Source organism: Nerophis ophidion, linkage group LG04, assembly GCF_033978795.1.
Source record: "Nerophis ophidion isolate RoL-2023_Sa linkage group LG04, RoL_Noph_v1.0, whole genome shotgun sequence".
Taxonomy (NCBI): Eukaryota; Metazoa; Chordata; class Actinopteri; order Syngnathiformes; family Syngnathidae; genus Nerophis; species Nerophis ophidion.
The window spans coordinates 51,795,817-51,813,758 of NC_084614.1; the positions used below are offsets into that span (position 1 = coordinate 51,795,817).

Sequence of the window (17,942 nt, forward strand, 5' to 3'; positions counted from 1 at the left end):
CTTCTGGAGACACTGCCCCGTAATGTTTTGGCTGAAAATTACAATTACAAGACGCCATCGGGGGGGACACAAGCTACACGTCGCTAGAATATATTCCAGCCTTTATGAAAATCCCAAATGCATAATAGCATGGATCAATAGGTAATAAATGTTGAGTTTGCATGACATGCCACTACATAAAGCCCACACCAGCTCCCCTCTGTCCCCTGCAGCAACTCCAAAGTAGAACAAGGTTCAGCCCATCTTGAGTAGTTTGGTTCCACATCCTAAAATCTGGGTTATGAGAATCTGACTGTCTAGTCGGAACTTCTGTACCTCTCGCACAAATTCAGGCTCTCTCCCCACCAGAGAGGTGACAAAGACCATGTCACCCAGGTGCCTGCTCTTGAATATCATCCTACACACAATGCACCGGACCGTTATGTTTGACCCCATGCCAGCTGACTTCAGGTACATCCTTAAAAGGACACAAGTACAAAAAATCTTCTAAACTTACATTCAGACTCATAGTTTAGAGCAGTGGTCCCCAAACTACGGCCCGTGGGCCAGATTATTATTATAATTATTATTATTATTATTTTTTTTATCGGCATATTTTTTCAGAGACACTGTGAGGGTATATGACAAGCTGTAATATTAGTCGAATGTGATGCAAAACTAAATACAAAACAAAACTCAAAAACTGCTTTTAATATGACAATCTGTGATTTTATATAAATATACTTTGATTGAACTTGATAGTGAAATTTCAGTTATCTGGACGATGTAAGACCTTTCAGTCCACTTTAAATTTTGTAAATACTGTATTCGAGTTGTATTAAATAGATAACTAGTGTGAGGAACCCGCATAGCTGCGGTAGGTGTGACCCCAAGATGCAGCAAACAGGAGAATGACGTGCACGTAAGAGTTTTTATTATACTCAAACAAGGAGGAGAAGTCATGCATCCAGCATAAGATCCCTAACATAGTCAATCATCGACGCCGATGGACAGGCAAGGCAGGCATAGATAGTAGCCTGATTGGCTACTGCAACCAGGTGTGCTGGGCTGCCAAACATGGACAGGTGATTGTAGTGGAATTTCTGACCTTTTGGACCATATTTGGTGTCTGTCGAAGTCCGAAAAGAAAGTCTGTCAAAAAGAGAGAAACGAGCGCTCAGGGAGACATGCACGATATGGAACCAAATTAAGAGCCACTCTATCTGTTTCTACTTCCCTTGCTGTACACATGAAGTGACAATGCAAGAAGTAGAGAGCACAGTGTGCCCCTAAAGAATAGGCATAATCCCTGCAAATAGTCACAAGAGGATATGCAAACATGCAATATGTACTTGTCTTGGGTTTGCCTGGTACCTATTTGCACCTTGCATGCAGGAAGAGGGTGTCAGTGGCTTGACTATAAGGTTTGATTACTTAAAGAGTAGATGTGGCAACTGTTGTGTATTTTAAGTACACCACATAGTCAAATTCAGGAGAAATTTAATGTTTGCCCTTAGCTACAATAAAGATGCAGCCATGAGAGAGACAGAGCGAGAGAGAGAGAGAGAGAGAGAGAGAGAGAGAGAGAGAGAGAGAGAGAGGGAGAGAGAGAGTTTAAAGACTTGTCATAAAGCACATCTGATGTTTCTTATGACAGGAGAGAAGTCACTGTTGAGGAAGTGAAAAAAGAGGACAAGTTAGGGTGCTTTTAAGGGGTGAAGACCCATTTTTCTGTCGGTCAGTTGCCCCAAAATGAAGAGCCAAATCATCGATGCTCTCTCTGACTTCTTATTCGAGTATGAGACCCCCCGCCAGGTGCTGGTCAAGAACAAGAAAGTGGGGGTGGTGTGCCGCCTCATCCAACTGGGTGTCTTGGCCTACATCATCGGGTAAGACATTTATCCATCCATCCATTTTCTACCGCATGTCCTTTTCAGGGTCGCGGTAGGTGCTAATAACTGCATTGTACACTGTAGGCATGTGTAATGGGTAAAGGTGTCTATTGTTAAATGTGTGTAATGTGTAAAAGTGTCATATATAAATACGTGTAATGTGTATATGTTTAATTTGTAAATATGTGTAATGTGTGTAATGCACGTTAGGTTGATTGGCAACACTAAATTGGCACTAGTGTGTGAATGTGAGTGTGAATGTTGTCTGTCTATCTGTGTTGGCCCTGCGACGAGGTGGCGACTTGTCCAGGGTGTACCCCGCCTTCCGCCCGATTGTAGCTGAGATAGGCGCCAGCGACCCCAAAAGGGAATAAGCGGTAGGAAATGGATGGATGGATGTTGTGTAATGCGCACATGGGTATGTAAACGTGTTTAATGTGTAAATGGCACCAACTGCAAGACTATCCAATCCCAATGCATTTTCTACCGCTTGTCCCATTTGGGGTCGGGGTGCTGGAGCCTATCTCAGCTGCATTCGGGCTGAAGGTGAAGTACACCCTGGACAAGTCGCCACCTCATCGCAGGGCCAACACAGATAGACAGACAACATCAACACTCACATTCACACACTAGGGCCATTTTAGTGTTGCCAATCAACCTATCGCCAGGTGCATGTCTTTGGAGGTGGGAGGAAGCCGGAGTACCCGGAGGGAACCCACGCAGTCACGGGGAGAAAGATCCCGAGCCCAGGATCGGACCCAGGACCTTCATATTGTGAGGCACTAACCCCTGTTTCTCCGTGCTGCCCACTGCAAGACTAGTTCTGGCCAATTTAAGTCTAAAACTAGATCTGGCCTATTTAAGTCTAAGACTAGAGCTGACCAATTTAGGTCTATGAACATGAACTGACTAAGCCTACTCGGATGAGATTAGGTCTTCTAAGACAAACCAAACAGTCACGTTGCGTTCGATTGAATGCCCTGAGAATATAATGACCTGGATGTATGAGAACATGCGTAAACGAAAGTGTAAATGTGTCAAATGTGAAAATGTGTGTATCATGTAAAAGTGTCTAATGTATTTATATTTTACAAATGTGTCTAATGTGTAAATGTGCCTGTCTAAACGTGTCTAATGTGTAAACTTACCCATCGTGTAAATGTGTCCGCCGTTCATACTTTAGCGTATGTTGATGGATGGCAAGTCTGGTGGGATGTCGTTAACTATGGCAGCCATGTACAATGAGAAACAGGTTGGCGCCAGTGTGCATCATTGCTTGAGCCTTCCATTGATTGAAAATCGGTCTGTGAGGGTATATTGAGTTTTTCTGATTTTCTCTGGCATTCTGCTGATGCCTGCTGGTATTTCCATTTTTTTTTCCGCAGTGGTGTGGTTTTCAAGGGCAAGGTGTGTCCAAATTCGGCTTTAAAGTGATGGAAGATGTTTTTTTTCATTCTCAACTAATTAGTTTTGGTTCTTCTTTTGTGCAAAGCCAATCGTCTCTTTGGCGGCAGCGGTCATAGCATCGTGAAGGTTGGTCCAGTGATCCTCAATAGATGCTGGCTCAGGGAGGTCCATCAGGTTTCTTTCAATAAATTCCCTAATGTCTTGGGATGGTTATGTGGTCCGTACCTTACTGAAACCCGTTTTGGCGGTTGCTGGCTCTTGATGTCAAGGCGACACATGAGAAGGCGGTGATCCGTCCAGCAGTCATCTGCCCCAGGCATGGAGCGAATTATGCGTAGCTCTCGTCTGTCCCTTGATCTAGTTGAGGGTATGCCAGTCTTTGAGACTCTGTGTGTTTCTACGCCATCTTCTGTCAAGTAGGGAGAGAGAACAGAGAATTTCTGACCATGAGTTTGTGCCCAGCGAAGATCAGTGAGGTGTAGTGAGGTTAATAGCTGGTGAGGCATTGACGTAATCTGAATCAGATTTACAAATAAATGCGCTCAGCACAGATTATTTGCCATTTAATTGGCAGCAGTTAACGGGTTATGTTTAATTTCTGCATTCTTTACGCATACAAACTGTCGTCCACATAATGCACATTTCATTAAAAACAATAGGAAAAAAATGGTATCTCTGTTTTACCTTTACTTACATGAATTCCATATCCTTCTGGATAAAAATTTCCGTCACTTTCTGGTAAAAGTCCTCTTTATCTTCCTTCGGTTTTAAAAGTATGTCTGTTTCAATGGAGATCACCGCCAGTGAAGATAGCCTTCCTTGATCAGTCCTGTTCCAGCTGTATGTTTTGAGTCTTTTCAGTGCTGATAATGACCGCTCCACTGACGCTGTAGTAGCTGGCACAGTGAGCTTTAACTGGAGCAACTTTGTTGCCTCAGGAACAGTTGAAGTAACGTCATTCTTGGCCAAAAATTTGAGGAGCTGTCCAGGAGATTTACATACATCCCTCACCTTTTTTGAGCTATCCAGTCCCATGAGATTGGCCTTAAGTCCAACAAAGTCAAAGAACTTGGCATACTTTTACAGGCTCTGCAGTTTCATGTAATAAAAATGTTGTGACATTTCACAAAATTTTGCGCAATCCACCAAACAGAGGAAAGCAAGTACATCGAAATGGTCAAACCTATCCTTCATTTGGGGCAGCACGGTACAACAGGGTTGATGCATGTGCCTCACACTACGAAGGTCCTGAGTTGTCCTGGGTTCAATCCCGGGCTAGGGATCTTTCTGTGTGGAGTTTGCATGTTCTCCTCATGACTGCGTGGGTTCCCTCCGGGTACTCCGGCTTCCTCCGACCGCCAAAAACATCCACCTGGGGATACGTTGATTGGCAACACTAAAATGGCCCTAGTGTGTGAATTTGAGTGTGAATGTTGTCTGTCTATCTGTGTTGGCCCTGCGATGAGGTGGCGACTTGTCCAGGCCGTACCCCGCCTTCCGCCCAAATGCAGCTGAGATAGGCTCTAGCGACCCCGAACGGGACAAGCGGTAGGAAATGGATGGATGGATAGACCGTTCCTTCATTTTATCGCTGATGTCGTCAATAACATTACAGAACACGCGTCTCTGTTCCTCTCTTACCGACTGTCTGTCTCCACACTCCGTCAAACTAAGTGCGCCAAGTTTCTGCTGAAATCGGTCGTAGAAACTGTCAAACTCTCTCATGCACTCGATAACTGAGACTGTGTCGCAGATGTGTGCAAGAATTGATTAACGTGGACCCCGACTTAAACAAGTTGAAAAACTTATTCGGGTGTTACCATTTAGTGGTCAATTGTACGGAATATGTACTGTACTGTGCAATCTACTAATAAAAGTATCAATCAATCAATCAATCAAATGTATTCAATCACCTTGTTTTGCAGCACTCTGTAAAGTGCGTCGGTTTTGTTATAAATGCACTCATACGCAGTAATTAAAAAGCATGTTGACGCTTTTGACAGATTGTATCCTGCTGCCATGATCAGCGTGTCATTATCGCAGCTATCTGGATTTTCCATAACGATATTAAACACAGTGTGAAGATCAGTTTGGTGCATGTTTATTGCCTTCAGAAGCCTAGAATTAGAATTCCATCCTGTAGGCCCTTTCTGGGTAAGTGACGCTTGACAACACCATCAAACAAGTGAGTGCGCTTTGTCACCTGACTCTCGCCAGATCCTTGTATTTCGCTGAGCTCAACACAAAGGTCTGGGCTCGAAGGCATTGCAAACTCCTTCCAGATAGCAAAAAATAATGAACCAATCAGGATCGCCGGGTGGGATTTCCTAGATGTGATGTCGTGCCCAAAGGACTGTTGGATTCAAACAACAATAGCGGCACATAGCGAGGAGTCATATGCTGACATTGATTGTGCTATTGCAACTGTTTTGCAACATCGATCGAATATTCGTTATTTAAAAGATGAACAGAGAACGGTTTTGAAGGCATTTATTGGTGGCAAGGATGTTTTAGCTCATCTTCCGACCGGGTTTGGATTTCCCAGTGTCGATCTCATCAACGTCACGAGTTGATTTTGCTGTTCGTGGTTGAAGTAGCATGTTATTCAAGATAACGCACAAGTGGTTTATCCAATCACTGTCACGCTTGGTAAAACTGGTGAACTCAAATGCAGAAAAGACAAGCTGAATTAAAGTTCAGGGGTTATTATTAATGAAACCAGAGTGAAAGGAGGGAGCTCGTAGTCCTTGGCTTTGCAGTCCAGGAGAGCACACTGAGGCTAGCAGGCTGTGGCTAGCAAGCTGAGGCTAACAGTCTGTGGCGAGCAGTCTATGGCAAGCGGGCTGATGCTAGCAGACTGAGGCTAGCTGGCTGTGGCTAGCAGGCTGTGGCTAGCAGGCTGCGGTGAGCAGGCTGAGGCTAGCAGACTAAGGCTAGCAGAATGAGGCTGGCAGGCTGAGGCTAGCAGGCTGTTGCTAGCAGGCTGAGGCAAGCACACACGGCAGGTAGGGAACTGAAGGTAGAGGAAAAAACAGGGCTAAGATGAGGAGTCAAAGAACACCAAAATGGCAGATTCGCAAAATGATCAAAAGTGCTAGAATTCTAGTAAAAATGGGCGAGAAGCGTTACAACATGTAGAAACGTGAAACGATCTGGCGATCGCGCTGAGTGAAGTCCAAAATTTGTAGGCTGCAGGTGATGACTTGATGGCAAGCAGCTGAGTGATTAGGCAGCTGGAAACAGCTGTGCCAGGCTGAGAGCTAGAGCCAAGCCTACGCCCAAAACATGCCCACTCTCCCAAAGACACACACAGAGATAAACAGACACAGACAGAGACTGTGACAATCATATACATTGATTTTATATGATTTTTATACCGGGCGGTATAGCTCGGTTGGTAGAGCGGCTGTGCTTGCAACTTGAGGGTTGCAGGTTCGATCCCCGCTTCCCCCATCCTAGTCAATGCCGTTGTGTCCTTGGCAAGACACTTCACCCACCTGCTCCCAGTGCCACCCACACTGGTTTATTTGTTACTTAGATATTGGGTGTCACTATGTAAAGCGCTTTGAGACACTTTAGGAAAAAGCGCTATATAAATATAAAAAAAAAAAAAATTTTTTTTTTACAAGGCCCCGCCTTCTGAAATACATCTCCTATTGAGAACGTCCAGATCAATGTGTGGAGGTCAGTGAACGACAATGATCTGGCGAGAGTCACATTACATAGACTTGCTGAAAAACATCCCTCGTCCCTTGGTTGTTTTAGAAAATACGCGACACTTGAGCATGCACTTTGACGAGCGTAATAGCACTAGGTTCAGTTTGTGTGCGTAACAGTGAGTAAACCTCACTGTTACCTCACAGACTGCACCAGTTTTATCTCTGAGCTTTGCTTGTGACAGCTGCTCTCATCTACTTCTAAAGTAAAAAATGGGGCTGCACTGATGTCCTTTTAAATATAATTTCTAATGATGTCATCATTCAATTAAATCATTCTGTATTCTATTCGACAAGCCACAAAATACAGTGGATGTCTTCAAATGTCTAGCTAGCCTGTCATCTTTCTCAGCTAAGACATGTAAGTGTTCAACATAGTTTCCGCGATTAGCAGAGCTCATACTCTCATCATTTCCAGGAAATGCTAGCTGCTGTTTGGCAAGGAAGCAGGTCGCATTGATAAGACATTTTAAAATCTCCCGGTCGGTTGTCTTTTACTTAAGCATTGTGAACACTGATGTTGAGTTGCCGCCGTTCATCCAAAGCCAAGTCTATCTTCGTCATCCCAAACGTTTTTAGCGCAATCTGGCTTTGAATATGAGCGGCCGACCGCTCATGTTTGGTGAGGCTTCTTGCAAATTCTTTAGGTCACAAAATCCCTTTTGAGTCCGAACGATGCCACAGGTTGAAAAAAGAAGACAAGGAAAGCAGAACAGGTGGTTTCTTGTAGAACATCCACAAAGCCAGTCTTTTCGTGTATACCACTCCATTTGAAAAGAGGGAATAACTTTCCGTCCTGTTGATTGAAACAAACCATTCAGGTACGGCGTTGGTCTTCCTTTAGTATTGATTTCCTGCATTGTTTGAAAGTACACTTTTGAAATCTGTTTAAGTGTGGAAATATAGTCACCCATGTTAAAAGTCGGACTGCACGAGACAGAAAAAACAAGTCGCTGCGGCACTTACTCGCTGAGGCCACCGTATGTCTGGGATCATGAGCGCCCCTATCGTGAGGCACGAGAACTGTTTGCCTCACCTCGCTCTTTTTTCTCTGTCATTTTGAATGCTCAGCAACACACCAGACAAGAACGCGCTCTAAAGTATTCCAGACAGAGCAGTTAACGAGGGATTGCGAAAATTCAGCGATTTTGAAGAAAAAATAATAAAAATTGGTGAAGCTAAATAAAAAATAAAAACTACAATTACAATTATTTTATCATTATATATTTTATTTCATTGCATGATCGCAGGTGAGGCACAGCAATACTAGCCTCCTCTCTGAGCTGCCACCTTATCGTGGTAAAAGTGTTTGCGTGTCCCAATGATCGCAGGAGCTATGTTGTCCGGGGGCTTTATGCCCCCTTGGTAGGGTCTCTCAGACAAATTTTTAGGGATCGGACAAAAAGCAGCTCGAGGACCTCTATGAAAAATACAATCGAAGGACCTAGATTTCCCTTGCCCGGACGCGTGTCACCAGGGCCCCCCTCTGGAGCCAGGCCCAGACTTGGGGCACGATGGCGAGGGCCTGGCCGGGCACAGCCCGAAGAGGCAACATGGGCTCACCACCCATAGCAGGGGTCATAGGGCGGTATAGCTCGGTTGGTAGAGCGGCCGTGCCAGGAACTTGAGGGTTGCAGGTTCGATCCCCGCTTACACCATCCTAGTCACTGCCGTTGTGTCCTTGGGCAAGACACTTTACCCACCTGCTCCCAGTGCCACCCACACTGGTTTAAATTTAAAAATTAGATATTGGGTTTCACAATGTAAAGCGCTTTGGGTCACTAGAGAAAAAGCGCTATATAAATATAATTCACTTCACTTCACATAGAGGTCGGGTGCAATGCGAGCTGGGTGGCAGCCGAAGGCAGGACACTCGGCTACATAAGACAGCTCTAGAGACGTGGAACGTCACCTCGCTGGGTTGGAAGGAGCCTGAGCTAGTGCGCGAGGTGGAAAAGTTCCGGCTAGATATAGTTGGACTCACTTCAGGACAAATTTCACCACACCGAGTGTATGTGTGACAATCATCGTTACTTTAACTTAACTTTAACTTCGACGCACAGCAAGGGCTCTGGAACCAGTTCTCTCGAAAGGGGCTGGACTTTCTTCCACTCTGGCGTTGCCAGCAGTGAGAGGCGACGGGCTGGGGCGGCAAGTATTGTTGCCCCCCTGCTCAAAGCCTGCAGGTTGGACTTCAACCCAGTGGACGAGAGGGTAGCTTCCCTCCGTCTTCGGGTGGAGGGGACGGGTCCTGACTGTTGTTTGCGCTATCGCGCCAAGCAGCAGCTCAGAGTACCCACCCTTTTATGATTCACTGGAGGGAGTACTGGAGAGTGCTCCCCCAGAGTGATTCCCTCGTTTTACTGGGGGACTTCAACACTCATATTGGCAACGACAGTGAAACCTGAAGAGGCGTGATTGGGAAGAATGGCCGCCAATAACAAATCACCGAGTGGTGATTTGTTATTGGACCTTTGTGCTTCTCACAGATTGTCCATAACAAACACCATGTTTAGACATAAGGGTGCCCATATGTGCACTTGGCACCAGGAAACCCTAGGCCACAGTTCCATGATCGACTTTGTAGTAGTGTCATCGAATTTCCAGTCTCATGTTTTGGACACTCGGGTGAAGAGAGAAGCTTTCTAACGATCACCACCTGGTGGTGAGTTGGCTGCAATGGTGGGGGAGGATGCAGGCCCAAACGCATTGTGAGGGTCTTCTGGGAATGCCTGGCAGAGTCGCCTGGCAGAGAGAGTTACAATTCCCGCCTCCGGAAGAACCTTGAACATGTCACGAGAGAGGCGCAGGACATTGAGTCCGAAAGGACGATCTTCCGTACCTTTATTGTTGAGGCGGCCAATTGGAGCTGCGGCCGCAAGGTGGTTGGTGCCTGTCGTGTCAAGGAGGAGCAGCCTGTAACAAGGCCGGAAAGGCGTGGAGCCCTCCCCGGATGGAAAAGTCAGAATTGTTTGCATAAGTGTAATAGGAGATGGAAGTCAGGGGGAAAAAGCCGGAAATATGACAGCGGTGAGGGATGCCGTCAAGCTGAAAAAAGATTCCTATCGGGTTCTTTTGGCTCATAGGAGCAGCAGACAGATATCGACAGGCCAAGCGGTGTGCGGCAAACACTTGGACATGGGGAGAAGTTCAGGGAAGCCATGGACAACCACTTACGGATGGCTTCGAAGTGATTCTCGACCACCATCTACCGCCTCAGGAAGGGGAAGAAGTGCAATGTCAACACCGTGTATGGTGGGGATGGTGTTCTGCTGACCTAGACATTGGATGTTGTGGATCAGTGGAGGGAATACTTCAAGACCTCCTCAATCCTACCAACACGTCTTCCTCTGAGGAAGCAGTACCTAGGGAATGTGGTGGCCTCTCCTATTTCTGGGGCTGAGGTTGCCTAGGTAGTTAAAAAGCTCCTCGGTGGCTAGGCCCCCGGGGGTGGTTGAGATCCGCCTTAAGGCTCTAGATGATGTGGGGCTGTCTTGGTTGACAAGACTCTGCAACATTGCGTGGACATCATGGGCGGTACCTCTGGATTGGCAGACCGGGGTGGTGGTTCCTCTCTTTAAGAAGGGGAACCGGAGGGTGTGTTCCAACTATTGTGGGATCACACTCCTCAGCCTTCCTGTTACGGTCTATTCAGGTGTAATGGAGAGGAGGCTACGCCGGATAGTCGAACCTCGGATTCGGGAGGAACATTGTGGTTTTCGTCCTGGTCGTGAAACTGTGGACCAGCTCTATACTCACGGCAGGGTCCTTGATGGTGCATGGGAGTTTTCCCAACCAGTCTACTTGTGCTCTGTGGACTTGGAGAAGGCATTCGACCATGTCCCTCGGGAAGTCCTGTGGGGAGTGCTCGGAGAGTATGGGGTAACGGACTATCTGATTGTGGCGGTCCGCTCCCTCTACGATCAGTGTCAGAGCTAAGTTCGCATTGCCGGCAGTAGGTCGGACCCGTTTCCAGTGAGGGTTGGACTCAAGACTGCCCTTTGTCACCGATTCTGTTCCTAACTTTTATGGACAGAATTTCTAGGCACATTCAGGGCGTTGAGGTATCTGGTTTGGTGGCTGCAGGATTAGTTCTCTGCTTTTTGCAGATGATGAGGTCCTGATTGGCTTCATCTGGCCAAGATCTTCAGCTCTCACTGGATTGGTTTGCAGCCGAGTGTGAAGCGACTGGGATGGGAATCAACACCTCCAAGTCCGAGTCCATGGTTCTCGCCCAGAAAAGGGTGGAGTACCATCTCCGGGTTGGGGAGGAGATCTTGCCCCAAGTGGAGGAGTTCAAGTACCTTGGAGTCTTGTTCACGAGTGAGGGATGAATGGATCGTGTTGGATTGGTGCGGTGTCTTCAATAATGTTGTGGTGAAGAAGGAGCTGAGCTGGAAGGCAAAGCTCTCAATTTAACTTCTTTAATTGGAATATATGCGGTCATTTATTCATTTATTTTTTTCTTGTGTATTTCTGTTACAACAAACTTGACAACGGAGAGAAAAAAAAGGGAAAGAAGAACGAAAGTAGTTTATGGGGCATCTTTGTACTAATCAGTGAAACTATCATATTGGGGCTGATCTGGATCACATTCTGTATTCAGGACATTTTTTTTTTACTAATGGGCCTGGCGTTGGTCTGCGCTGTCCACGATTTTCTAGGTATAATGTTTATTTTATTTTGATAATAAATGTTTTTCTTCTGTTTGAAAAGTGTCATAACTTTGAAATCATTTTGTATACATTTATTACAATGTAAATTTTATTGTCCTTCTTGTTTAATTGAACTTTTCTTCAAGCTTTACTTTTTCATCTACCTTGTTCTCTTTATCATAGCGATCTTGCCAGTAAAAACTCGTAGTGGACACTGTCATCCGCAAAGAAGTAGAAGTTAGATAGATAGATAGATAAATATGACTTTATTGATTCCTTCAGGAAAATTAAAATTCCAGCAGCAGTGTACAGAGGTGAGATCAATTTATAAAAAAGTAAAAAGTAAATAATGGGGGTTTAAATGGAAACAGAATAGAGAAATATTACAATAAGAATAAAAAATAAAAAGCAACAATGGGAATACAAATATAACAGTAAAATAAGAATATAACAAGAGAAAGTAGGCAGTAGTGACCATGTTATGAAAACGTATTGCACTGTTATTGTTTTGCATCCCCTGTCATCCTTGTACCCCCCGCCCCAGAGAGGAGTTGTACAGTCTAATGGCGTGTGGGACAAAGGAGTTTTTGAGTCTATTAGTCCTGCACTTGGGATGAAGCAGTCTGGCACTGAACAGGCTCCTCTGGCTACTGATAACGCTATGCAGAGGGTGACTGGCATCATCCAGGATGCTCACTAGTTTGTCAACAGTCTTCTTCTCTGCCACCGTCACCAGTGAGTCCAGTTTCTTTCCGATTGTAGAACCGGCCCGCCTGATCAGTTTCTCAAGTCTGGAGCTGTCCTTCTTAGATGTACTGCCCCTCCAGCACACTACCATGTAGAACAGAACACTGGCAACCACAGACTGGTAGTACATCCACAAGAGTTTTTTGCAGATGTTGAAGGAGTGCAGCCTCCTGAGGAAGTACAGCCTGCTCTGTCCTTTCTTGTACTGGTGGTCCGTGTTAACAGTCCAGTCCAGCTTATTGTCCACCCAAACCACGAGGTACATGAATGAGTCCACGGTCTGTACCTCAACTCCCTCGATCACAATAGGTTGTGACCGTGGACTCGACCTCTCAAAGTCAATGACCAGCTCCTTGGTCTTTGACGGATTGAGCTGCAAGAGGTTTGTGTGGCACCAGACAACAAAGTTCCTCACCAGGTTCCGAAACTCCTCCTCTCTGCAGTCCCTGATGCACCCGACGATGGCTGTGTCATCCGCGTACTTCTGGATGTGACACAGCTCTGAGTTGTAGCAGAAGTCAGCGGTGTACAGGGTGAAGAGAAGAGGGGCCAGCACCATTCCCTGCGGTGCTCCGGTGCTGCTGATCACAGTGCCAGACGTGATGTCCTTCAGTCTGACGTACTGTGGCCTGTCGGTGAGGTAGTTCGAAATCCAGGCAACCAGACAGGGGTCCACTCGCATTTTGTAAAGCTTGTCCTGGAGGAGGCGGGGCTGGACGGTATTAAAGGCACTCGAGAAGTCCAGGAACAGGATCTTCACAGTGCCATTTCCCTTATCCAGGTGTGAGTGGGCTCGGTGCAGCAGGTAAAGGATAGCATCCTCCACACCAATGCCTGCCTGGTACGCAAACTGCAGGCTGTCCTGGGCATGTTGCACCTGTGGTCTGAGGAGGGTAAGAAAGAGCCGCTCCAATGTCTTCATTAGATGAAAGGTGAGCGCCACTGGTCTGTAGTCGTTCAGCTCACTGGGGCAGTTCTTTTTGGGAACTGGAACGATGGATGACGTCTTCCAGAGGGTGGGCACTCTTCCCAGCTACTGGCTGAGGTTGAAGATCCTTTGAAGTGGTTCACCCAGTTCTGCAGCACAGGTCTTCAGGAATCGGGGGTATAGCTTGTCTGGGCCTGCTGCTTTCCTTGGCTGTAGCTGACCAAGTCAGCCTCTTTATTAAACCATTGATTGGCTTGGAACATATTTAATTTTTACTTCTTATTTCATGATTTCTGTTTGAAAATAGAAACAAATACAGTTACTTACATTGCATTTCTTTCCAGTGCATGACCATTTAACAGTTTAAGGATTACACACGCACACACACACACACACACACACACACACACACACAAGCACACACACACACACACACACACACACACACACACACACACACACACACACACACACACAGACACACACACACACACAGACACACACACCATCCGTTTTATAGTTATGCATAAATCCTTCCAACAATACAACATTAAAAGAAAAATTGTTTTAACTCTAAGTAATCTTCTTTAGTAGAGCCAGAGAGCGATCGCTAGCAACTTCAGCAAAATAAACATACTTTCAAAATAATTCACATTTAAATAATGTCACATTTAAAAAGACAAAAGTGACAATCCAATGTCAGGTTTGATGTTTCAAACTATGAACGGTAATCGTAATCGAACATCAAGATGCCTTCTTTCTCTTTTCCTTCCGCCACTGCAGAAACACATCTCACCTATACTGCTTCGTCTGAACATTCAGCCATGCTTTCCTCATTCAATCAATCAATCAATCAATCAATGTTTACTTATATAGCCCTAAATCACTAGTGTCTCAAAGGGCTGCACAAACCACTACGACATCCTCGGTAGGCCCACATAAGGGCAAGGAAAACTCACACCCAGTGGGACATCGGTGACAATAATGACCCAGTGGGACGTCGGTGACAATGATGACTATGAGAACATGATACTGTGAAAGATCAATCCATAATGGATCCAACACAGTCGCGAGAGTCCAGTCCAGAGCGGATCCAACACAGCAGCGAGAGTCCCGTTCACAGCGGAGCCAGCAGGAAACCATTCCAAGAGGAGGCTGATCAGCAGCGCAGAGATGTCCCCAGCCGATACACAGGCGAGCAGTACATGGCCACCGGATCGGACCGGACTCCCTCCACCAAGGAGAGTGGGACATAGAAGAAAAAGAAAAGAAACGGCAGATCAACTGGTCTAAAAAGGGAGTCTATTTAAAGGCTAGAGCATACAAATGAGTTTTAAGGTGAGACTTAAATGCTTCTACTGAGGTAGCATCTCGAACTGTTACCGGGAGGGCATTCCAGAGTACTGGAGCCCGAAATGAAAAAGCTCTACAGCCCGCAGACTTTTTTTGGGCTTTGGGGATCACTAATAAGCCGGAGTCCTTTGAACGCAGATTTCTTGCCGGGACATATGGTACAATACAATCGGCAAGATAGGATGGAGCTAGACCGTGTAGTATTTTATACGTAAGTAGTAAAACTTTAAAGTCACATCTTAAGTGCACAGGAAGCCAGTGCAGGTGAGCCAGTACAGGCGTAATGTGATCAAACTTTCTTGTTCTTGTCAAAAGTCTAGCAGCCGCATTTTGTACCAACTGTAATCTTTTAATGCTAGACATGGGGAGACCCGAAAATAATACGTTACAGTAATCGAGGCGAGACGTAACAAACGCATGGATAATGATCTCGGCGTCTTTAGTGGACAGAATGGAGCGAATTTTAGCGATATTGCGGAGATGAAAGAAGGCCGTTTTAGTAACGCTTTTAATGTGTGCCTCAAAGGAGAGAGTTGGGTCAAAGATAATACCCAGATTCTTTACCGTGTCGCCTTGTTTAATTGTTTGGTTGTCAAATGTTAGAGTTGTATTATTAAATAGAGGTCGGTGTCTAGCAGGACCGATAATCAGCATTTCCGTTTTTTTGGCGTTGAGTTGCAAAAAGTTAGCGGACATCCATTGTTTAATTTCATTAAGACACGCCTCCAGCTGACTACAATCCGGCGTGTTGGTCAGCTTTAGGGGCATGTAGAGTTGGGTGTCATCAGCATAACAGTGAAAGCTAACACCGTATTTGCGTATGATGTCACCTAGCGGCAGCATGTAGATGCTGAAGAGTGCAGGGCCAAGGACCGAACCCTGGGGAACTCCACACGTTACCTTAACGTAGTCCGAGGTCACATTGTTATGGGAGATACACTGCATCCTATCAGTAAGATAAGAGTTAAACCAAGACAGGGCTAAGTCTGACATACCAATTCGTGTTTTGATACGTTCTAATAAAATATTATGATCGACAGTATCGAAAGCAGCGCTAAGATCGAGGAGCAGCAACATAGATGACGCATCAGAATCCATCGTTAGCAATAGATCATTAGTCATTTTTGCGAGGGCTGTCTCCGTGGAGTGATTTGCCCTGAAACCGGATTGAAAGGTTTCACATAGATTGTTAGACGCTAAGTGTTCATTTAACTGCTCCGCAACAATTTTTTCGAGGATTTTTGAAATAAAGGGAAGGTGAGACACCGGTCGGTAGTTTACCATGAGGTTAGGTCTTTTAAGAAGAGGATGAATAACCGCTTTTTTGAATGCTAGGGGAGCAGTGCCCGAGGAAAGTGATAAGTTTATAATATTTAGCACTGATGGACCTAATAATACAAAGAGCTCCTTGATCAGTTTCCCAGGAAGAGGGTCAAGTAAACATGTTGTTTGTTTTATTCCATTTACACGTTGTAACAATTCCTCTAATGTTATTTCCTCAAAACGAGAGAAACTATTTTGGAGGGCAGTATCCGCCGTAAATACCATCGTGTCAGTGTTAATAGAACCCCGTTGTAGCTGGGACGCATTGTCTTTAATCTCCTTTCTAATGACTTCAATTTTCTTACTAAAGAATTGCATAAAGTCATCAGCTGAGTGGGTGGAGCTACTGGAAGGAGTCCCTTGTTGGGTTAGCGATGCTACCGTACTAAACAAAAATTTAGGATCGTTTTTATTACGGTGGATGAGATTTGAGTAATAATTAGCTTTAGCTAAGGTAAGCATGCGTTTATAAGTTATTAAACCATCACTAAATGCTTGATGGTGCACCTCAAGTTTAGTCGTGCGCCATTTGCGTTCCAGCTTTCTACATAATAATTTCTGAGCTCTAGTTTCTTCTGTAAACCACGGGGTGCACTTTTTTGGAGCCTTTTTTAACTTTAGCGGTGCTATGTTATCAATGGTTTCGCGCAGGGCGTCGTTAAAGTTGTTAGTGAGGTTATCAATAGAGCCCACATACTTTGGGAATGGTGCCATTACCGAGGGCAGTAGGTCAGCAAGAGTTGTCGTTGTGGCCGTATTAATGTTGCGGCTGCTATAGCAGTTATTATTATTAGTTTGACGAACATGCGTCTGAACCTCGAATTTTATAAGGTAATGATCGGACAATACTTTAGTATACGGGAGTATCGTAACTTTGGAAGCGGTGATACCCCTGAAAAGCACTAGGTCTATCGTATTACCGTTGCGATGCGTGGGTTCATATATTATTTGTGTGAGACCACAGCTATCAATTATAGTCTGGAGCGCTACGCACGGTGGGTCCGATGGGGTATTCATATGGATATTAAAGTCCCCCATTATGATTATATTATCGGCGTGTGTCACTAGATCAGCAACGAACTCTGAGAATTCATTGATAAAGTCCGGATAGGGCCCTGGGGGGCGGTAGATAACAGCCAGGTGTAGAGGCAGCGGTGTGGCAGACTTCATAGTAAGCACCTCAAACGATTTATATTTATTATTTATGTTAGGACTAAGGTTAAAGTTTTCGTTGTATATTAGTGCGACCCCCCCACCCCTTTTAAGCGGACGGGCAATATGCGCATGTGTAAAGTTAGGAGGACATGCCTCATTTAGCGCAAAAAAGTCGTTTGGTTTAAGCCAGGTTTCGCTGAGACCGATGACGTTAAGATTGTTGTCTCTGATAATATCATTAACTAATAATGTTTTGGGAGAAAATGATCTTATGTTTAAAAAACCTATATTATAGGTTGTGGGCTGTTTAATGGAGTTTTTGATCAAATTATCCGTAGTAGCAATATTAATAATGTTGTGTTTATTATGCCCAGTGCATTTAGTATAGTTACGACCATATCTACGAATTGATACGACAGGAATTTTCCGATTGTTTGATTGTTGTTTTGATAAACTGCACGCATCATGGTTAGCCACCTCAGTAACGGGGATTTTCCGATTGTTTGTTTGTTGCTTTGATAAACTGCACGCATCATAGTTAGCCACCTCAGTAGAACACATGTCCAACTCTGAAACACTCAAAGCAGAAAAAACGTGTTCTAATTTAACAGACTCCTTACCCAGACCAGTAGTCTTGCATCTTTCATCTAAATCCGTCTGCAGGGTGGAGGGAAGTGGTGTTCTGTGGGGATTAGCCTTCTGCTTTGTTTTTAGCCCCGCTCGACATTCGCGTTTCCGATCACACCGCTGGCGTCTGCTCCGTAGACGGCCCCCGCTGCTACTAGAC

The 17,942-nt window shown here is 45.2% G+C and overlaps 1 protein-coding gene across 2 annotated transcripts in view; it reads left to right on the forward strand.

Moving 5' to 3' along the window:
- The first annotated feature begins 1,400 nt into the window (after window positions 1-1,400).
- The window catches only part of p2rx1 (purinergic receptor P2X, ligand-gated ion channel, 1), a 65,220-nt gene continuing 48,678 nt past the window's right edge, over window positions 1,401-17,942 (forward strand). The window contains exon 1 of one of the 2 annotated variants that reach the window (XR_009806519.1): window positions 1,401-1,868. Coding sequence is in view for 1 of the 2 variants with exons in the window: in XM_061898269.1 (XP_061754253.1) it covers window positions 1,732-1,868 (137 nt within the window). In the remaining variant the exon portion in view is untranslated. The remainder of the gene's footprint in view (window positions 1,869-17,942) is intronic. The other variant, XM_061898269.1, reaches the window with a different exon arrangement.